The following is a 23,361-nucleotide window of genomic DNA, read 5'->3' on the forward strand; positions in this document are numbered from 1 at the left end:
TGTCTTCTTAGGCTGCAGAGATCATGTATTTTGAAGGCACAGTCAAAAGATACTTTGTAGGCTTCTAGAGTACATTTTGTACATCGTTTCCTCTGCCAATTGATAAGATTATGACCAATCTGCTTGTGGTCAAACTCCACTTTCCTGCCTGACCCCATTGATTAGGGAGTGACAGCAATCTAAAATCTGTCCAACTCATCCATGAATGTAATCATTGACCAAACATTGAGTACTGTCTGTGGAAGAAAGTTCCAAAGTTTAATGACCCCTTGGAGAAGAAATTCTTCATTTACATCTTAAATGGAAAACTGTGATCTCTAGTTTTCCAGTTTTGAACTTCGCCTGCTAAGATGGACTTCACATTTTCTCACATTACATTCTATCAGTAAACAATTTTTCTCAAGCCACTGAATACGTTATTATATTCCTCTACATATCTTTTCCACCTGTTTTTGCATTGTAAGTAATTTTTTCTACAGTATAAAGTGTCTTTCTCTTTTCATACAAGTCGTTAATCTATGGCACACATATGATGCACATTACTGGCACAGTGTGCTGGTAGTGGAGAAAGAAAATATTTGATGTGGTTCATGGGATATCAGTCAGGTGGACTGCTTTGTCTTAGATAATGCCAATTTTCATCTGTGTTGTAGTAGCTGCATTCATCCAGCCAGTTTTCCATTACACATTTAACTCGTGCCTAAGATGGCGGAAAAGCTTTGTGGAATTAGGAGGAGAGTTATTTGTTCCAAAAATTCTCAATCACTAACATGATCTTATAACCACCATATTATATAGGTTGGTTCGGTTAACATCTGGCCAGTGGTAAACCCAGAATGTTGATGATCAGGGATTCAGTGTCGGTAATCGTGTTGAACATTAAGGGTGGGGGGATGGGGGTTTCACTCTGAGTTGTGGGTATTGCTGACTGGCCAGAATTTATTGCTCGTTCTGAGTTGTCCTCGAGATGGTGGTGGTGAGCTGCCTTCTTGAACTGCTGAAGTCCACATGCTTTAGGTTGACCTCCAATGCCCTTAGGGAAGGAATTCCAGGATTTTGATCCAGCAATTGTGAAGGAACACCGATCTATTTCCAAGTCAGGATGGTGAGTAGCTTGGAGGAGAACTTGCAGGTGGTGATGTTCCCAAGTGCCTGCTGCCCTTGTCCTTCTAGATGGAAGTGTTTATGGGTTTGGAAAATGTTGTCTGATAACCTTTGGTGAACTTCTGCAGTGCACCTTGTAGATGGTACACACTCCTGCTACTAGCATTGGTGGTAGAGGGAGTGGATGCTTGAGGGTGTAGTGTCAAATAAGTGGGCTGCTTTGTCGTGGATCATGTCAAACTTCTTGAGTGTCATTGGAGCTGCACTCTTCCAGACAAGTGGAAAGAATTACATCTCACTCCTGACTTGTGCCTTGTAGACGGTGGACAGGCTTTGGGAGTCAGGAAGTGAGGTACGTGTCATTGTATTTCTAATCTCTGACCTATTCTTTTACTCACTGCATTTATATGGTGAGTCTAGTTGAGTTTCTGGTCAATGATAATCCCTAGGATGTTGACAGTGGAGATTCAGTGATGGCAACACCATTGAATGTAAAGGAGTGGTGGTTAGATTGCTATTGGTGATGATCATTGCGTGTCATTTATGTAGTTTGAATGTTACTTGCCACTTGTCAGCCCAAGATATTGTCCTGAACTTGTTGCATTTGAACATGGACCACTTCAGTATCTGAGGAGTCGTGAATGGTGCTGAACATTGCACAATCATTGGAGAACATTCTCACTTCAGACCTTATGGTCATTGATGAAGCAGCTGAAGATGGTTGGGCCTAGGACCTGATGAACTCCTGCAGATATGTCCTGGAGTTAGATGACTGACCTTCAACAGCTACAATTATTTTCCTATGTGTCAGGTATGACTCTAGCCAGCTTGCCCTGATACTCATTAATTTGAGTTTTGCTGGGGTTTCTGGATGTCACACTTCCTTGAATGCTGCCTTGATGTCAAGGGCTGTTACTCTGACCTCAACTTTGCAGTTCAGGTTTTTTGTCCAAGTTTGAACCAAGCCGTGATGAGGTCAGGAGCTGAGTGGCCCTGGCAGAACCCAAACTTGGCTTCACTGATTAGGTTATTGATGGACGTGTGCTGCTTGATAACATTATTGATGTCACCCTCCATCACTTTGCTGATGATCAAGAGTAAACTGATGGGGTGTTATTTGAGTTGGATTTGACCTGTTTATTGTATAGTGGGCATACCTGGACAATGTGCCATATTGTCTGGTAGATACCAACGTTATAACTATACTGGAAGGGCTTGGATAGGGGAGCAGCAAGTTCTGGAGCCTAAGTTTTCAGTGCTATTGGCAGAATGTTGTTAGAGTTCGTAGCTTTTGCACTGTCCAGTGTCTCCAACCACTTCATGTGGAGTGAATCGAATTGATTGAAGACTGGTATCTGTACTGCTGGGGACCACTGAAGGCGACAAAGATGAATCATCCACTTGGTTCTTTTGGCTGAAATTTGAAACCTTATCTTTTGCACTGATGTGTTGAGCTCTTCCATCAGTGAGGATGGGGATATTGGTGGATCGTTCTCCTCCAGTAGTTGTTTATTTGTCCACAACCGCTAATGATGCGGATGGACTGCAGAGCTTAGGTTTGATCCATTAGTGTTCAGATTGCTTGGCTCTGTTTATCACTTGCTGCTTTTGCTTTTTGGCATGCAAGTAGTTTTGTTTGATGGCTTCACCACGTTAACCACTCATTTTTCAGGTAAGCTGGTGCTGCTCCTGACATGCCCTCCTGCACTCCCCATTGAACCAGGGTTGATCCACTGGAGTGGGGAGTATGCTGGTCCATGTGGTTACAGATTGTGCTGGACTATAATTCTACTGCTGTGATGGCATACAGCACCTCATGGGTGCCCAGTCTGGAGTTGCCAAATCTATTTGAAGTTGTCCCATTTAGCAGGGTGACAGTGCCACACAATACCATGGAGGATAGTCTCCATGTGAAGGCAGGACTTCATCTCTACAGGGACCTTGAAGTGGTCACTCTTACCTTTACTCCCATAGAAAGATACAACTTCAGTAGGCAGATTGATAAGGATGAGGTCATGTATGTGCTTCCTTCTGGTTGGATCTCCCACCACCTGTCGCAGACCCGGTCTAACAGCTATGTCCTTTAAGACCCAACCAGTTTGATCAGTAATACTGTTGCCAAGCTCCCTCACCTAGAGTACATTTTTCATCCTTTCTACCCTCAGTGCTTCCTCCAAGTGTTGCTTAACATGGAAGAGTACTTATTCATCGAGGGAGGATGGTACTTGATAATCAGCAGGAGGTTTCCTTGCCCATGTTTAACTTGAAGCTGAGACTTCATGGGGCCTGGAGTCACTGTTGAGGATTCTCAGCCCAACTCCCTCCAAACTGTATACCACTGTGCTGCCACCTCTGCTGTGACTGTCCCCTCAATGGGACAGGACACAACCAGGGATGGTGATGATCATACTTGGGACATTGTCTGTAAAGTATGATTCTGTGAATATGACTGTTTTAGGCTGTTGCTTGTCTAGTCTGTGAGACCACTCTCTTACTTATGGCATGAGCTCCCACGAGGTTAGTAAGGAGAGGTTTGCAGGGTCAACAGGGCCTTTCTGCCATTGTCTTTTCTGATGAGTAGGTCAATTCGAGGTGGTCCGCCCAGTTTCATTTCTTTGTTGAGATTTTATTGTGAATGATACAACTGAATGTCTTGCTAGGCCATTTCAGGGGACAGTTTAGAGTTAACCACATCATTGTGGGTCTGGAGTCACATGTAGGTCGGGCTAGTTGAGGATGGCAGATTTCCTTCCCTGAAGGACATCATTGAACCAATTGGGTTTTTCTGACAATTAACACTGATTTCATGGTTATCAATAGATGCTTAATTCTCGATTTTTTTTTAAGTTCAAAATCCACTGTCTGCCATAGTCAGATTCAAACATGGTGCCCAGAATATTAGCTGGGTTTCTAGATTAATAATCGAATGATAATACCACTAAGTCAGTGCCTCCCTTGACTCTTTCTAGTTGGAGATGTTCATTTTCCAGCAGTAACATGCTACAAATATAGCTTGCTAAATATCAGCCACGTATAAAGGTTGTCCAGATCTTGCTGCATCTGGATACAATTTGCTTCATTGTTTGAGGAATTGTAAATGGAACAGGACACTGAGCTCTTCAGCTTGAGGGAAGCTGAAGATTTTTGGTTCTCAGACACCATCGTGAGAATTTCCTGCAGCAATATCTTGGGAATGATTTGATCGCCTCTAACATCATAACCATCTTTCTTTGTGCTCAGTATGGGGATATCTCCTGTTTCTTAGTGGCTTTAATTTTGCTGGGGCTGCTTGTTCCCACATTAAGTCAAATGTAACCTTGTTAGTAAAGTGCTGTCATGCATCACACCACAGATGTTATGATGCAGATATCATTCGGTGAGTATGACAATGCCAGGCTGTTGCTGTGGGACAACTTTTCCAATTTTTGCAGGATATCCAGTTGTTAGGATAATTTTTTATGTTTGTCTGGGTGGATGTTTCTGTTGTATCTGGTTTCTCAGTCAATGCTTGGTGGTCTATCCATTTTATTCTTATACTATTTTGTCGCAGTTTTAATTTTCTGAATGGCTTGCTAGAGCATTTCAGATGGCAGTTAAGAGCCAATCACTGTGATGAGGTCTGGGTCACATGAAGGCTAGTCCAAATAAAGACAGAAATGTTCTTTTTCTGACAAACACTAGTAAAGCAGAGTATTTGTAGTTACAAGTAATGATGCTAATTTCTTATTTCAGATTTACTTAATTAACTGAATTTAAATTCTCTAAGATTTATGGTGAGATTAGATTAGATTAGATTACTTACAGTGTGGAAACAGGCCCTTCAGCCCAACAAGTCCACACCGACTCGTCGAAGTGCAACTCACCCATACCCCTACATTTACCCCTTACTTAGCACTACGGGCAATTTAGCATGGCCAATTCACCTGACCCGCACATCTTTGGACTGTGGGAGGAAACCGGAGCACCCGGAGGAAACCCACGCAGACACAGGGAGAACGTGCAAACTCCACACAGTCAGTCACCTGAGGCGGGAATTGAACCCGGGTCTCTGGCGCTGTGAGGCAGCAGTGCTAACCACTGTGCCACCATGCCACCCCATCTCGCATGCATCATTTTGGGCCTCTGGATTACATATCCAGTTATGTAAAAATATTAGACAGAATGTACAGTTCTGGTCACCGCATTATAAGAAGGATGTGGAAGCTTTGGAAAGGGTGCAGAGGAGATTTACTAAGATATTGCCTAGTATGGAAGGAATGTCTTACGAGGAAGGGCTGAGGGCCTTGAGGCTGTTCTCGTTAGAGAGAAGAAGGTTGAGAGGTGACTTAATAGAGACATACAAGATAATCAGAGGGGGTGGACAGGGAGAGCCTTTTCCAAGTATGAAGATGGCAAACACGAGGGAACACAACTTTAAAGTGAGGGGAGATAGGTATAAGACAGATGTCAGAGGTAGTTTCTTTACTCAGAGAGTAGTAAGGGTATGGAATGCTTTGCCTGCAACGGTAGTAGATTTGCCAAGTTTAAATGCATTTAAGTCGTCATTGGACAGGCATATGAACATACATGGAATGGTGTAGGTGGGATGGGCTTCAGATTAATATGACAGGGCAGCGCAACATCGAGGGCCGAAGGGCCTGACTGCACTGTAATGTTCAATGTTTAATGTTCTATAATGTTAGTTATATCTTTAATTAAAACCATAAGAAATGGGAACAGGACTAGGCCATTTAGCCACTTGAGCCTACTCACTATTTATGGAATAAATAATTGAAGCAGGCCATTCAGCCCATCGAATCCACACTACTCTCCAAAGAGCAACCTTACCAGACCTGCCCCCTATCATATCCCTGTAACCCTGCATTCCCCATGGCTAATCCGCCTAGCCTGCTTATCCCTGGATACAATGGGCAATTTAGCATGGCCAGTATACCTAACCTGCACATCTTTGGATTGTGGGAAGAAACCAGAGCACCCAGAGGAAATCCACTCAGACACAGGGAGAACGTGCAAACTCCACAATGCCTGAGAGTGGAATTGAACCTGGTGGATATCCACTGAGCCAAGTGCCACCCCAAATAGGATAATAGATGATCCAACATTCTTTATATCCACTTTCCTGTGTTTTCCCACAACTCTTGATTCCCATAATGATCATAGTATTAAATATAAATAAGGAATCTGCTCCCACTGAGAATATGCTGCAATCTTTTAAACTCCAGAGAAATCAGCCAGTTCTACTTAATACCCACACTGGACTAACAGGTTTGATAGCAAGAATCAATGCAGTGAACCTTAGTTACACCCCATTCTAAGGCAGATTTTTAGATTTGATCTTAACAGTTTTCAGCCACACCTACAGGCAGGAGGAAGTTTCTTAAGAGGGCAAGGATGGGCTTAGGACCAGTGGGATAAATGTTATCAGCTGGATGTCCTATTCTAACTCTTCAGCCATGAACAGATTGAATGCTGACAATGCAGCAACACTCAGTTCAGTGAAACAATGCACTGAGGCCCAAAACACTAATTCTGGGTTATGATAAGAGCCTGCTGCTTGAAATGAGTGTTAATATAAAAGGAAGCCTCCTGTAAGAATTACTTGCAGATTTAACATAGTCCCAAACAGAGGCTTTTACTCTTATGGGTAGCTTTTAAGTTTCACATGATGTTTCCTCCTCATATGGTGCCCAACATGTGCCACCCTGTTATTACCACCCATCTATTTTGAACCAAAGTTGAGACTGTCAGATTTTCAGATTTCCAAAGTGGAAAATCTGCTTGCTAGAATTGCATGCCAGAGCAGTTTGTAACCGTTCAGCATAATTTGAGTAGAACGAAACTAGAGAACTGTATTTCAGCAATTTAATATAGATATTTTTAATGAACCTGTTGAGACTTTGACACATCTCTAGAACAGATAGGTCTCCTGGCATAGAAGTAGGGACAAAAGCACTGCATCCAGCTATTTGATATATGTTCTACAATTGACCTGAATCTAAAGTTCATTGCATTCTAATCAGATGGTATATCCTTATGATTATTGGATCTTCCATTGTATGAACACAAGGGCAGATTTTAATGCTTGCTGGGATGCCAGTGTCAAATCAATTTGGCCATTCCAAGCCCCTGACCCAGCTTAATGCCAATTACCTACCTGTTGATATAAGGATTCTCAGGGAGTTTCCTGTCTGAGAACTATTGGCCTTCCAGAGACTGGTGGCTGTCCAATACTACTGCAGTAGGCCAAGGCTGTGGGGTCATTGCTGGAGATAAGTTAGGCAAGCTGGCTTGCTGATGCCACTTGCAGTGATCCAATTGAGAGGTGGAAGTGGGTTTAATGATAGGCTGAAATCTTTGCCCATGGGCAGCCCTTACCATTACCAGGTCTCTGGGCATTGACTGCCCAGTTATGTGGGATTCATCCTATCAGGCTGCAAGCATACCTGCCAGTAATCACTTTACAGGTTTCCCATATAATATGATCCTACTTACTACCAGTTGATTACCCTTATGTGGTCTAATTGTGGCTATACTGACTCAATTATCAGCTCACCAACCTTTGCCAAGTTTGCCTTTATGGGAGCAAGTGAAACAGGCTTATAGCACTGTGAATCATTATACCAGGATACGAAGACATAACTTTGTTCCTATCTTAAAATCATAAATTTTGTCGTTAATACTATATTAATTTTATATTGAAATAATAAAACATATTATAATGCTTTCACAAAGTCTGGTCCTTTTTTTCTAAAAGGTGTTCCTTTTCTCAAGGATACTGTGTCCTTGGTTTTTTTCAAAGGTGTCATAAAATTATCCAGGCTCTGAAATGGCTGGAGGAGAAAGTGAGGTCTGCAGATGCTGGAGATCAGAGCTGAAAATGTGTTGCTGGAAAAGCGCAGCAGGTCAGGCAGCATCCAAGGAGCAGGAGATTCGATGTTTCGGGCATAAGCCCTTCTTCAGGATTCCTGAAGAAGGGCATATGCCCGAAACGTCGATTCTCCTGTTCTTTTGATGCTGCCTGACCTGCTGCGCTTTTCCAGCAACACATTTTCAGTTCTGAAATGGCTGGGTTTGGTACAGGGATAAAAGGGTATTGAGAGGCCTTTTTGTTTATATGTAAACAGATGAGACTTTACGCCAAAGTTTTTATGTTTTTAGAAATAACCTGTACAATGAAAGGGGAGTGGCCAGTCCTAGAAACTGAAGTTACGTTGAGCAGTTCAGTCCAGAACTAGTTAGGGAGTTCAGCTGTGGACTGTGTGAAGAAAGGCTGCTAAACCCTTTCTCCCTTCTGCCCTTCTGACTTCAACCTGCAAGCCTTTGTTTCATTTTTACTGTGTTTAAGAGGTTTGCTTATTGGGACAGTTGTGTATATTCGGAACACCGTAATTAAGTCTAGTTTGGATAGACTGAGTTCTGCAGGGGTTCTTTATTCTGTTCTTTGTGTTTCAATGTGCAATTTTGTGAATAAGTTTTTGTCTGTTTTAAAACCTGATAGTCAACCTAGCTAACTTACTCTGGGTAATTTTCACTGTAAACGTACCGAAACAAATTGTAAAGTTATGGTCTAGGCTGCCTGCTTAAAAATGTTTTGAGTGGTCTGGCCTAGTCCATAACAGATTGGGGGCTCTGTGGGATTTTAAACAGCGAGTGGTTGGTGCAACTGTCTTTATTTTGGGTGTTGGCTTAATAGGATAGACAAAGCTTAGGATAGTAATGGCTCTTTCAGTCACCAAGTGTTTTCTGGAAGTGGATGCAGTGACTTAGAAAGTTTTGCAAAAAGTGAATAAGACCAAGCTGCAGGAATTAGCAGACAAACTGATTGGACCTGCCTGCTTCCGTGAGGAAAGGAGAGATAATTACAGCAGTAGCTCAGTATTTAAACTTGCTGGGGAAACCATCAGAATCTATAGAGATGGCAAGAATTCAATTGCAATTGAAGCAGCTCGAGTTGGAGGTGAGAGGTAAGGAAAGGGCGGCAGAAATGAGTTACGGTTCAAAGCAGAAGAGAAAGAAAAAGAATGAAGGGCTTTAGCAGAAGAGAAAGAAAAAGAGAGTTTGAACTTCAGAAACTGACACTTAAAAAGGAAAGTCAGCTTAAAAGGATGGAGATGAAGGCTGAAGGCAAGTCTAGTGAGGAAGAAAGTGGGGATGAGCAATCCCACGGTGGGCGAAAGTCTGATGAGAAACTGTTAAAGTATGTTCAAGCATTGCCTAAATTTGATGAGGAGGATGTGGAAGCCTTGTTCATTTCATCTGAAAAAGAGACAAAACAGATGCAGTGAACAGTGACGTGTGGGTTTTGTTGATCCACACAAAACTTGTAGGTAGGGCTAGTGAGGTCTTTGCATTACTATCAAAGGAGGTATTTGGGGAGTTTGAGGAGGTGAAAAAAGCCACTTTAAGTGCATATGAGTTTGTACCAGAAATCTCTTGACAACGTTTCAGAAATCTAAGAAGGACCCTGGTCAAACCTGTATTGGTTTGAGAAGATCAAACAGAGTAATTTTGATAGATGGATAAGAGCTTTAAAAATAGAGCAAACCAAATACATGCCCTTAGAGAGGTAATTATTTTGGAGAATTCAATAATTCACTGCCTGAAGCAGCGTGAACTCATGTGGAGGAGCAGAGAGTTAAAACAGCAAGGTTAGCAGCTGAAGTGGCTGATGATTATGAGCTGGTCCATAAAACACGGTTTGGCTTCGAGAATCAATTTCAGTCCATGAGGGATAGAAATTGGAGCAAAGAGAAATCCTCACATAGAAAGGAAAAGGTAGATCTCAGTGAAGACTGTAAGGAGAACTTACCACAGGGTAAAAAGGAAACCTTTGAAGGGGACAAAGAAATTAAAAAGCTCTGGTGTTTTCATTGTAATAAAGTGGGCCACATGAAATCACAGTGTTGGTGGGCTAGGAGAAAGCCAAAGATTGGTAAACAGGACAAGCCTGGGAGTTTTGTTGGAGTAATAACAAAAAGCACAAGGAAAGTTAGACAACCAGAATGTACAAGATTATCAGAGGCTGGTTCAGGAGGAAGTGCCAGATCTGCTTAAAAAATGTACATGTAAGGGTAAAGTTTATTCGCCTAGGCCAGGACTATCAGGTAAAGAGTTACAATATTAGGGGACACAGGATCCTCTCAGTCTGCGCTGCTGAAGGATGAGGAGATATGTACTTCTGAGGGACTATTGCCAGAAAATGTACTGGTAACAGGAATTCATGGTGAGACAAAAAGTGCTCAATTATGTAAAGTGAGGCTGGAGCATCTGGAGAAGAGTGGAGAATTTGTGGTAGTAGCGCTGGACAAACTCTCAGCTCCAGGAATACAAATTGGTTTTACAAATGATGTAGCTGATACACCGGTAGGTGTGCTCCCTACTCTAGTTGAAAAGCCAATGGAGATTCAAGCAACTGAAGAAATGCAGGACATTTATTCAGGAATTTTCCTTGTTTATGCAGTAACAAGATCACAGAAGCTGAAGCAGAACAGATCAAAAGGCACAGATAAGGAAGCAGACATAGCTTGATCAGGGACTTTTTAAAATCAGATAAGTGTGACCAAGCAGGAGCAAATAGGTAAACATGCAAGTATCTTTAGCTCTGCTAAGCTTATTGAGTTGCAGCAGAAAGATAAAAATATAAAACAGTTGTATCAAAGGCATATATAGAGAAGGAGAGTGAATGCATCCCTGTGTGTTATTACTTAACAAATGATGTCTTAATGAGGAAATGGAGACCATCACACATTCAAGCAGATGAGAAATGGGCAGAAGTTCATCAGATTGTTTTGTCAGTAGGGTTCAGAAAGGAAGTTCTGCGAGTGGCGCGTGAGCTACCACTTGGAGGTCATTTAGGAATGAGGAAAACACAGGCTAAAATATAAAGGTATTTTTACTGGTCTGGACTACACAAGGATGTAGTTGAATTTTGCCATACCTGTCATATATGTCAGCTAATCAGAAAACCACAGGCAGTAATAAAACCACCTTTAATACCTTTTTCAGCATTTGAGGAATCTTTCACAAGACTCTTGATTGATTGATTGCGTTGGTCCCCGACCTCAAACAAAAAGTGGGAAAGAGTATTTATTAACAATAATATATGTGTTGACTAGATTTCCAGGGGCAGTACCATTATGTAATATCACAGCAAAAAGGATTGTAGAAGAATTACTCAAATATTTCACTAGATATAGACTATCAATAAAAGTCCAGTCCGATCAAGGGTCAAACTTCACATTTAATCTATTCAAGGAGATTATGGTTAACTTGGGAATAAAACAATTCAAATCTACTGTGTACCATCCAGAATCACAGGGAGGGCTGGAAAGATGGCATCAAACACTAAAGACTATGTTGAGGGCTTATGGTCAGGATTATCCAGATGATTGGGATAAGGGGGTTCCATTTGTACTTTCTGTGATGAGAGATGCACCAAATGAATCAACCAAATTCAGTCCATTTGAATTAATTTTTGGTCATGAAGTAAGAGGACTGTTAAAATTGATTAAGGAGAAATTAATAAGCCAGAATTCAGAGACCACCTATTTGGACTAGGTGTCAAATTTCAGAGAATGATTAAATAGAGCTGGGGAGTTGGCTAGACAGCATTTTCACATATCACAGCATACAATGAAAGAGGAAGTGGATAAGAAATCACAAATTCGCAATTTTGCAATTGAGGATAGAGTATTCATGTTACTTCCAGTAATAGATGAACCTTTAAAAGCAAGGTTTAGGCGACTGAATCAAATCGAGAAGAAATTGAGTGATGTGAACTACTTGATAATGACTCCAGACAGGAAGAAATCTCACAGAATATGTCATGTGAATATGCTCAAAAGGTATTTTGATAGGGGAGGAAAGCAAGAAGAGAAGGTGTTAATGATTACAGCACAGAAGGAAGAACCAAGTTCAGAGGATTCTGAATTGGACATTCCTCAAATCAAATTAGACAATGAGAAAGTTGTCAAAAATTGGGATAAGTTATTGAGTAACCTTCCACAAGAAAATTGAAATGACCTGAAATAGTTATTGCTATACAAAAGGAGATATGTGAAAATAAACTGGGAAGTACTAACCTAATTATGCATGATGTAGATATAGGAGATGCTGTTCCGATTAAATAACATCCTTATAGGCATAACCCTCTAAAGTTGGCATAGGTTCAGAAGAAGATAGAACGCATGCTCCAAGATGGCATAATTGAATTGAATTACAGTGACAGGAGCTCACCCACAGTCATGGTATCAAAGCCAGATGGTACCCAACGGTTATGTGTGGACTATCGCAAAGTCAATGCCATTACAAAGACTGATGCATATCCAATTCTGTGGTTGGAGGACTATGTCGAAAAGGCGGGACAAGCAACTTGCTTTTCTAAGTGGGTCTTGCTCAGAGGCTACTGTCAAGTACCAGTCAGAGAGAGCAAAGGCAATTTCGGCTTTTGTAACACCAAATCAATTCAAAGTCAAGCCATTTGGTATGAAAAATGCTCCAGCCACATTTCAGAGACTGACTAATAAGTTTGTTGTTGGATTACCCAACTTTGTTGTTTACATTGATGACCTGGTGATTTTTAGTCACTCATGGAAGGAACGTTTACAGCATTTATTGGACTTGTTCAATCGACTTCGGAAGGCAGGCTTGATGGTAAACTGAGCTAAAAGTGAATTTGTCAAAGCCAAAGTCACCTTCCTCGACCATGTTATTGGATATGGACAAACAGCCCCACGGGATGCGAAAATGAAAGTAATTGGGGAATTTCTCACACCGTTGAAGAAAACAGCAATACTATGGTTCCTGGGATTGAGTGGATTTTACTGAAAGTTTGTGCCGAATTTTAGCAGTGTGGCTGCTCCACTCACCAAATTGTTAAAAAAATGGGTAAGAAGTTTCAGTGGACAGCGGACTGTCAAAAGGCATTTGACAGCCTAAAACCCGTGTTAACCACTGTCCCAGTATTGGCTAGACCTGATTACACAAAACCTTTCAAGGTGGCTATCAATGCCAGTGATTTGGGTGTCAGTGCGGTGCTCCTGCAGGAGGATGATGAGGGAATAGAAAGATCCATCAGGTATTTTTCCAGGAAGTTGAACGTTTATCAACAGAAATATTCAATGGTGGAGAAAGAGACTTTGAGCTTGGTGTTGGTATCACAACATTTCAGTGTCTTTATTACCATCAATGCATCTGAGACAATTGTATACACTGGTCATAACACACTGACATTTATGGAAAGATTTATGGACAAAAATGCCAGACTGTTTGGATGGAGCTTGTTGTTGCAGCCATTCAATTTGACAATTGTGCATGTGGCAGGTCGAGGAAACCTAATTGCCGATGAGTTATTGAGACTTAAATGAGATATGGAGGTGTTTGGTAGTGGGTGTGCCACAGCCTGAATTTGCATGTGGTTGTGCATGTTTGTATGTGTATAGTTAGTATAGTATATACGTGTGTTTTAGATGAATTACCAGTTTGTTTTTGAAAGGTTTTAAAATGAAGCCATCTTTTGATATTATTGGTTCTTCTTTTTAAGAGGGGCGGAGTCACAAAGCTGGTCTTTTTTTTCTAAAAGCTGTTCTTTTTCTCAAGGATACTGTGTCCTTGGTTGTATTCAGAGGAGTCATAAAACTTTCCGGGCTCCGAAATGGCTGAGTTTGGTACAGAGATGAAAGTGTTACTGAGAGGCCTTTTTGTTTATACGTAAACAGATGTGACTTTAGGCCAAAGCTTATATGTTTTTAGAAGTAACCTGTATAATGAAATGGGAGTAGCCAGTCCTGGAAACTGAAATTAAGTTGAGCAGTTCAGTCCAGAACTAGTTGGGGAGTTCAGCTGTGGACTGTGTGAAGAAAGGCTGCTAAACCCTCTCTCCTTCTGCCCTTCTGTCTTCAACCTGCATGCCTTTGTTTCATTTTTACTATATTTAAGAGGTTTGCTTATTGGGACAGTTGTGTATATTCAGAACAACATAATCAAGTCTAGTTTAGATAGACTGAATTCTATAGGGGTTCTTTATTCTGTTCTTTGTGTTTCATTGTGTAATTTTGTGAATAAAGTTTTTGTCTGTATTAAAACCTGGTAGTCAACCTAGCTAACTTACTTCTGGGTAATTTTCACTGTACACTTACTGATACAAATTGCAAAGTTATGGTCTGGGCTGCCTGCTTAAAATTGTTTTGAGTGGTCTGGCCTAGACCATAACAATACAGAATACAGAACTTTGGTATTTCTAGAAAGGAGAGATGTTGCACCATCAGGAAAGAATTGCATGAATACCAAAGCTCAAACTGAACAATAATTTATCTTGTATGAGAAAATGCTGTGGATTGGAGTCCAATTGTTCAAAGTATTACCAAAAAATGCACCAATGTCCAGTTACAGACAAGTTCCTGTTTAAATTCAAATCAGGCAAATCATTACTAATTGGTGAAGACATTGCCATGAGGAATGCATGAGTGGATGGTTATCCTAAGCTTTGGTTTAGTTTAAAAATGCTTAATCTGTAGACATGTTCTTTCCCTTTAACTATGCATGAAGAGATGTAACTTACCTGAGCCATATTGTGAGACTGATTAAAATCTTTCAGTTCATTGTCAATATAACTCATGGCACAATTGGGATTGTTTGGTAAGTGTTTTCCAATTATGGAACCCCATCAACATTGGACACTGTGTTCAGAACTTTGTAAACATGGACACCTGGAGTACAGTGAATAGTCTGCTTATTGTGAAAAGCTGAATATTTATAAAGCTACTTACATTATAAACCTGGGCGTACAAATTCATAATGAAAGTAATTGAGAAGAATAGCACACAGTTTTCACAACAGCAATTAAGATTTTGTGGATATGGAGAATATATCAATTTTGCTTCAAATCTGGAAAATTGTACTAAGAAAATATACCCCATGGAGTGTGAACTGCCACAAGTTATTGGATGAATTATAATTCCACTGTTAGCTTCATGAAGACAGTCATTGCTGTTGCCTCCCTATGACTTCAGTGATATTGTTGCAATTACAAATTATTTTCTGATTGAACTTGCCTGAGCCAATCAACCTCTCAACCAGATAGCAAATACTGAACTGAGTTTTATGAGGATGTATTGGGATCCTAATCTCAGAAAAAGCAGATCCTGATCCCACAGTTGGCAGCTGCCAAGCCTGCTCAATTTTATCACAGACAGCCTCCTGATTGGTCATCTATGGGCCCGTCATTCAATTAAGGATAACACATCAGTTCTTGATGCTCTCAGTACAATCAGAACAGTCATTCTGCAGTAGGGGCCCCAAAAATGCCCACCGGTAAGTTGAAACAAAGGACATATCATAGAATTGAATGCCCCATCTTTCCAGGCACACCTTGGATTTGTGGGAGCTGCCTTCCCTGATCTTGGTCCTGCCTTTGGCGTATGGAGCAATATCACTATAGTGCAGTAGGGAGGCTGCCTCCCCAAAGATAGGAATATTTCCATGTTGCAGGGTGTTGTCTCAACATTGTCTTTACCATTTTGCCACCATAATATGACTCTCAACTGGGCCTGTAATTATGTAAATCAGCAGCACCCTTCTTATTCCCTTTGCACTGAACTCCCAGTTGTCCTGTGGCCCTCCAGACTGAGCAGTTTGCACATCAAGCAACAATGTTGGAAAAAATTCTAAACATGCATGGATAAGTCAAATAAAAAAATAGAGCCTACTGCTCCAGCAAAATTTGGTCAATTACTTATAAATTTACAAATACAAAGATATATATGACACATTTTAAAATTCCAGCTAGCTTTAATCACCAAGATCTGCAATGGAAATACTTGTTGCAAACTGGGATTAAGATAATAAAATGACAGGAAATTGATACCAAGTAGGTAGCCAGAGATAGTGGAGTTCTTCCACAGGCATCTTCTGTGTTGATGGAAGCCCCCATTTTAAGGAGCAGCTTCACTGTATCAAGCTGGCGACCGGATATTGCGTGCATCAACGGAGTTGATCCTGAAATATTTTTTGAAGAATTAACTCTTTTTTTTTCCATTTACAATGTTAATTTAAATTTACAACTCAATTATCTATAATTTAATATGGTGTTTCCAAGTGTCTTCAATTTACCCATACAGCTATATTGTAGACCTGTTACTCACTGGAAGGTTTCATAAATACTGCTTCATCAAAATGCACTCTTTGCAATAGTGTTACTATGATTAAATTGACTCATTACTTTCCAGTTGGTACAAAACAGAAAGTGGCAGTAAATTATATCAGTAACATCGATTTTAATTATATTTAGTCTTCACTTTTCTGTAAAGAAATCCATATTTTCTACAGTTAGCTCAATTTTATCATACCTAAAGGAAGAATGAAATAATTTTATTTTAACTTACGTTTAATTTAGATGGATTAGTGATGGTAAAATCCCCATGCAGAGTAACGGGGAAGGATGGTGGGGTTTGCGGGTGGGATGCTTTTTGGAGGGTCAGTGCAGACTCGATTGGCTGAATGCTTAATTCTGCACTGTCGGGGTTTTATGGTTCTGGATAGGTACTGAGCTACTGAAATTACAACTTGTTTAAAAGCGGTTTTAAGGGGAGGCAATGGCCTAGTTGTATTATCACTGCTCTATTAATCCAGAAATTCAGGTCATGTTTTCGGGACCCAAAATCAAACCTTGCTATGGTAGATGGTGGAATTTGAAATCAAAAAAATCTGATATTAAGAGTCTAAATTATGACTATGAAACCCACTGCTGATTGCCAGAAAAAAAATCTGGTTCATTAATGTCCTTTAGGGAAGGCAACTGCCCCCCTCACTCGGTATGGACTACATGTGACTCCAGAACCACACCAATGTGGTTGACTCTTAACTGCGCTCTGGGCAGTTAGGGATGGGTAATAAATGCTGGTCCAGATAGTGACATTCATGTCTTGTGAATGAATAAAAACAAATATCCTCAATGAAAACTGGATGAAAATATTAGGAGGACCGGACCTTTAGATTGTTCTTTAACTATCCTGTTAGACCCTTCTGTAGCAATTAGTATATAGTGTGAAGATGTCAAAGATATAAGTGCAAGCTGCAATTTATGAGGTAGAACATGAATTAACTTTATGAGCAAGACATGGACATTATTTTTAAAAAATCAGTGATTGCTTAAAGTGGTGACTTAAAGATATTTCCTTAATTTTCTTCATGGACTACAATGTTACGAGTTCCAGTAAACCTCAGGCACTCAACAAAACCCTTTTTCTGTGTTCAGGCAGTGAATATTTGAAGGCTATTCAACTGTAGTGAACACTGAGTTGAAGCTGATCCTAACCTCAAGGAATAGCAATAAGGAGAAGGGATCCATATTACCATCTATGTTTTTTGATACAACCAATAATTATTGAGGCCAGTTATGGCACCTAATCATTACCCTGGGTAACATCAGCTACTTCAGTGCCGACCTGGAACTAAACCAGGGATCACACCTTAGTTACTCTGTTGACCATTGAACAAATGTAAAAAATATAAACATTGTTTGTGTGGAACTTGTATTTTCAATTATTATAAAATCTAGTCGAAATTTATATATGGATGGAGTAATGATAACACATTTACCCTCGCTATCACAACATTCCAATATTGAAGGATCCTCACGAATCACTGCAGTCAGGGTGTTGACATCCCCGTTGGATGCTGCCTGATAAACAACAGTGAGATCGATTTCTTCTGCAGAGTCACCTTTGTAACAGACCACAAATCAAGAGGCAGTAAGTAAATGTCATTTTTGAAGCAAGCTTTACAGAAATTCCAACTTTTATTTATTCATGACAAATCACTGAGCCATGAGGATTGTATTTTTCCACATTGTTCTGTCTGTACCTAGTATTTGGAATTTATCATTGAGTATTAAATTTAACTCTAAAGTTACCAGAATATTTCCTTATGATGTGTGTCTAATTATCATCACATATTTTAATACATAGTTCCCTTTTAAATTAATCCTGATAAATGTGCAAATCAATTTTAATTCATTTTAGTGATCTATGGCATCAATTCTCTCTATTTGTCAATTACTAGAATGGGTTCAAAATCTGCCTGTTATAACATCAGAATGACCAAAATTTCAGCCTGTTTCAGCCAAAATTTCAGCCAAAATTCAACATTATAATACAGTACTAAAAAATAAAATTATGTAAAAGGTATTTGTAATCCAGGATCTTTTACTTCTAAAGACTGAATGCTAGGGCAATTAAAGCTTTGTTAAGTAAGAATGTAAAGGGATAGGAAGCTCAGGTGGAAAAATGGAATTGAGATATAGATCAGCATTAAGTAGGGTCAAGGGGCTCAAATCTATCTTCCTATAATCAGTCTTTGAATCCTGTAATCGTTGCAGACCTCACCAACTTTAAGCAAATCTCCAAACCACTGAATACTTTTTTGCAATTGTAATAAGAATCATTAGAAATGCATTAGTAATTAACCCAAAAAGCAACTGATAAATACAATCTTTTACTGACTCGTCTCTCAAGCAGAGACAGAGAGGTTCATGCAAATGTTACAGGGGTCTTCCTTTGTTTGATAACTTTAGTACTTTTTGCCCATCACAATCAAAGCTTCTCTTCTGTGGATTCAGTATCCTGCTCTGCCATGACAGACAGGCACACTACAGTGTCCAGAGCTTCCAGAGCTTCCTTATGAGGATTACAAGCTGTTTTAAAGAGAGGCAATAGCCTAGTAGTATTATCACTGCTCTATTAATCCAGAAATCCAGGTAATGTTCCAGTCCCTACATTACAACTCAAGGCAGAGTTCCAATCATCTCTTCAGGTGTCTATTGCAGTCAGAGATGTCATCCCTACCTTTGCTTTCAATAGAGCTTTTTTTTTATCTGATTGACCTGTAACCTTTATGATCCCTTCATACATGTCCCTAGAATTCCCTGTGAAAAATGTCAACTGGATTTTCGGGCAAAGTTGTAAAGTTGTAACCAAAAGTCATTGGTGCATTGTCTGTCAGTTTGTTGGGCTTTACTTTCAACTGTTCTAAATGTATTCAGAATCTCCTCACTCAGAGATTTCTTGTAGGTAATTAAATGGACCACTTGACTCCAATGACAGTCAGCATTTTTTTTTGCTGTTGCTTCCCATATATTGAGATTGGATTTTTTAAGATGCTATCTTAAAATATGTTCCATCTTGCAACTGCTTTCCATGTGAGAATACAGGAGAATAGCTGTTCAGTCATGTCAAGGACTTGTAGGTCTTTATCTGATTGGGCAATTTGGCTAATTTTGATTCAAGGATGATATTTCCACTTTGGATGAAAAATCTTCCAGTGTTGCTTCCTGTGCAGCCCCCTGGTCTGGGTCACAAGCAGTGCTGTTGCAGATTTGCGTGTTGAGAGTAGTATTCAAAGGCACTTTTTATAGTTTTTTTCTATCCAAAGTGTGTTCACACACAACTGACCATTACTTTTTTCCCATCACCAATTCACCAATGTGACTTTCCAACCTAATCCATCACTATTAAATTGTGTGTTTCCAATTAAGTATCTATCTATCTGCAAAGCCCTTGTGTTCTTGCGGGGCATTGACATTATCCCTACCTCTGAGCTAGGAGCCATGGGTTAAAGTCCCATCTGCTCGAGAGATATTTCATAACATTTCTGAATAGGCTGATTAGAAAATATCTATCTCCAGGAATCAGAAGATACCTTATTTGCATTGCTTCCAGCTAAGAATTTAGGCTGAAAATTAGAAGCAAATTAATGCACAAAAGCAGAAAGCATGTTAACTCTCTTCACACATGCACTGGATACTAACTATGATTTTAAGTTGAATTATTTACAGATTCTTTCCCCCCAGCAAATGTAAACCTAATCAGAGGTAGAATTCCCAGAATCACATTTTCTGTGAACAAGAAAGTTAAAACCATCAAATTTCAAATCAATATTTATCAATTGTTATAATTGTTGTTCCACTTTGTACAACCCACAAGGCTTAAAAATTGCATTAGAAACATGTGATGTATAGGACTAGAAATATTTTAACCATCTGGAATACTTGGGAAGGAATCTCTCCAACCCACAAGTGACACAAGAATTGCTAAGGTAGTTGGGATGTGATAACCAGCAAGGAGTTTCTCAGGGTAGAAAGCAAAATATTTCATATTCCAACTAAATGGGGAAGGGTTGCGTTTTAGACTGGAGGCCTGTGACCAATGGTGTGCCACAAGGGTCGGTGCTGGGTCCACTGCTTTTTATTATTTACATAAATGATTTGCATGTGAACATAGGAGATATAGTTAGTAAGTTTGCAGATAACACCCAAATTGGAGGTATAGTGGACAGCGAATAAGGTTACCTCAGAGTACAGCAGGATCAGATGGGCCAATGGACCAAGGAGTGGCAGATAGAGTTTAATTTAGATAAATGTGAGGTGCTGCCTTTTGGAAAGGCAAATCAGGGCAGGACTTATACACTTAATGGTAAGGTCCTGGGCAGCGTTGCTGAAGAAAGAGACCTTGGAGTGCAGGTTCATAGTTCCTTGAAAATACAGTCGCAGATAGATAGGCTAGTGAAAAAGGTGTTTGGTATGCTTTCCTTTATTGATTAGTGCATTGGGGGTAGAGGTTGGGAGGTCATGATGTGGCTGTACTGGTTACTGGTTAAGCCACATTTGGAATATTGTGTGCAATTCTGGTCTCCCTCCTGTTGGAAGAATGTTGTAAAACTTGAAAGGGTTCAGAAAAGATTTACAACATGTTGCCATGGTTAAAGAGCTTGAGCTATAGGGAGAGGCTTAATGGGCTGAGGCTATTTTCCTTGGAGCATTGGAAGATGAGGGGTGACCATCTAGAGATTTATAAAATCATGAGGATCTTGGATGGAGGAAATAGACAAGGTCTTTTCCCTGGGGTGGGAGAGTCCAGGACTAGAGGGTTTAGGGTGAGAAGGGAAAGATTTAAAAAGGATCTAAAGGGCAACTTCTTCTCGCAAAGGGTGGTGTGCGTATAGAATGAGCTGCCAGAGGAAGTGGTGAAGGCGGATGCAAAAATACAACATTTAAAAGACATCTGGATGGGTATATGAAAAGGAAGGGTTTAGAGAGCTATGAGCCAAGTGCTGGCAAATGGGACTAGATTAATTTAGGGTATCTGGTCAGCATTGATGAGTTGGATGGAAGGGTCTGTTTCCATGCTGTAATCTCTATGACTCTGTGTTGAACATTGAACAGCAAGATATGAATCACGTTAGTGAGTACTAAGAGGCCCATTTGCATGTATTAGCATCTCATTATTATTTCATCACATATTATTAATATGCACATTCCCATTTTCCCACACATCATGATAGAACTAGACCCAATCATTCTCAACGTGAAAGCCAGAATGAATATCTAGCAGCTTCAGCTCCCTGTTTGCAACCTCCCAACCCCACACCCCAACCCTGGACCTCCATCTTGGACACCAGGTACCAACATCTCATTTGAGGGGCTTGGGCTTGTGCTTAGATATGCTAAATTTTCCACTGGACTAATGCAGAGCCCCTGGTCAGCCTGTGGGCCTAGTTCAATTAGGTGGGGGAGTGTCAGGAAAATAGTCCTGGAGATGTGCAGATATCAGTCAGTGATCTGCTCAGCCATCAGTCAGGGTTGTCCATATGGGTCGGAGGCGGGGTTTGACAAGGTTGATCTATGGTCCATCCACCAAAGGTCAAGGGACAGGGGATTAATCAGGGGTCACTACTGTGTGATGAAATGGGGATTGTGGGGATTAGAGGTGATATGCTGGGATGTAGATATCAAACAATTGCCATTTGTTGGCAACTAAATATGTATAGGGTGTAGAACATTGAGTATGGAAGGGTAACAGTCACAAAAGAGTGCAGGAGGAGATGGGAAAAGAGAATACTTGACAGTCAACAATGCCCTGGTTCAATGGGTGAGGTGAGAGGTGTAACAGTGGACTGTTATATCTGGCAGGTAAGACTGGGTCTGGGAGGACAGTGAAGTGGGAAGATGACTTGGGTCAATCATTTGGGTGGGAAATTTCATAGCAAAAGAGGGTGGTCGGGAGGCTTACCATGAAAGGAATCTTTACATGTTGGAGTTCATCAAGAGGCTCAATTTGTGAAGAGCACCCGCTGCTTCTATCATTATCTTACAAATAACAAGCATGCAATGGAACTGAAAATGGTTGTGACCACACATGGATTGGATGGAATTTGTTTCATTTTCTGATGGAGGGAACTTCACTTTTAAATGATTTGAGACCCTTCAAAGTGCAACAGCTGAAGGACACCTGTGAGCACTACAAACTTCATGTGAACCTGAGATATTAACCTACTGTGTGAGGTCCAAATCCTGGCCTCATCCTACAGCATCAGAAATCAGTTCCACTGATGCCTGTGATCCACAAGCAATGTATTGATATACGGAAAACTTGACCCTAATTTCCAAAGTAGCAGGGAACTTATAATTTCCTGGAGCCAGCACATGCTATGGGAGCTGCTCACTCCATACCTTGGATCATTCAACCTTGTGTAGCTCTAAGAATGGCTGAACTTTGCATCTTCAGTTTTGTAGTTTCAACTAGGCAGACATTTGTTCATACAGTTGAGGATGACAAGTGAACATATATTGAGGAATGTGATAGTGTATTTACAATGAGGTGTTACTTATGCCATCTATGTCATCTTCTTTCTTTCCCTCCCACTATGTCTCAGTGCAGTCAACAGGTCTGCGGTTGGTTTAGACTGACAAGTTTAAAAATCACACATCACCAGATTATAGTCCAAAAGGTTTATTTGGAAGTACAAGCTTTCTGAGACGTCCCATTGTATAAGGCAATGGGACCCTGTGTGAGAACCTCTCTGGCTATGTCAAGGACATTTAAAAACCTGTAGTACAGGGCTCCCCAGCTTCTGTTGCGACACTACAGATTTCTTACAGAAACTCACCACCCAAAGACCAGTCGAACCAAGAACATTCCTTGTCAGAATGGATGTTTCGGCATTCTACACCAGCATCCCCAAGACAACAGCATCACTGCAACAGCCTCAGAACTTAATACCAACAACTGCCAATCTCTAGGCACTATCCACAACTCATTCACTTCATCCTCAACCACAACGTCTTCACTTTTGATAACCAGTTCTTCATCGTAACACAGTGAACAACCATGGAGACCAAATTTGCACCCCAAAATGCCAACATGTTCGAACAAGACTTGTTTGCTGCAGAAGACCTCCAGCCTATGCTGCACACCAGGTATATTG

General features: G+C 40.5%; 1 protein-coding gene across 1 annotated transcript in view; it reads right to left on the reverse strand.

The window, feature by feature from the left end:
* ankrd55 (ankyrin repeat domain 55) overlaps positions 1-23,361 on the reverse strand; it is a 110,524-nt gene that overhangs the window by 60,015 nt on the left and 27,148 nt on the right. The window contains exons 3-4 of the mRNA XM_060821328.1: positions 17,701-17,832; positions 15,968-16,098 (exon numbers count right to left, since the gene is read on the reverse strand). Of these exons, the coding sequence (XP_060677311.1) occupies positions 15,968-16,098; positions 17,701-17,832 (263 nt within the window). The remainder of the gene's footprint in view (positions 1-15,967; positions 16,099-17,700; positions 17,833-23,361) is intronic.

This window comes from Hemiscyllium ocellatum, chromosome 1 (assembly GCF_020745735.1).
Source record: "Hemiscyllium ocellatum isolate sHemOce1 chromosome 1, sHemOce1.pat.X.cur, whole genome shotgun sequence".
Classification (NCBI taxonomy): Eukaryota; Metazoa; Chordata; class Chondrichthyes; order Orectolobiformes; family Hemiscylliidae; genus Hemiscyllium; species Hemiscyllium ocellatum.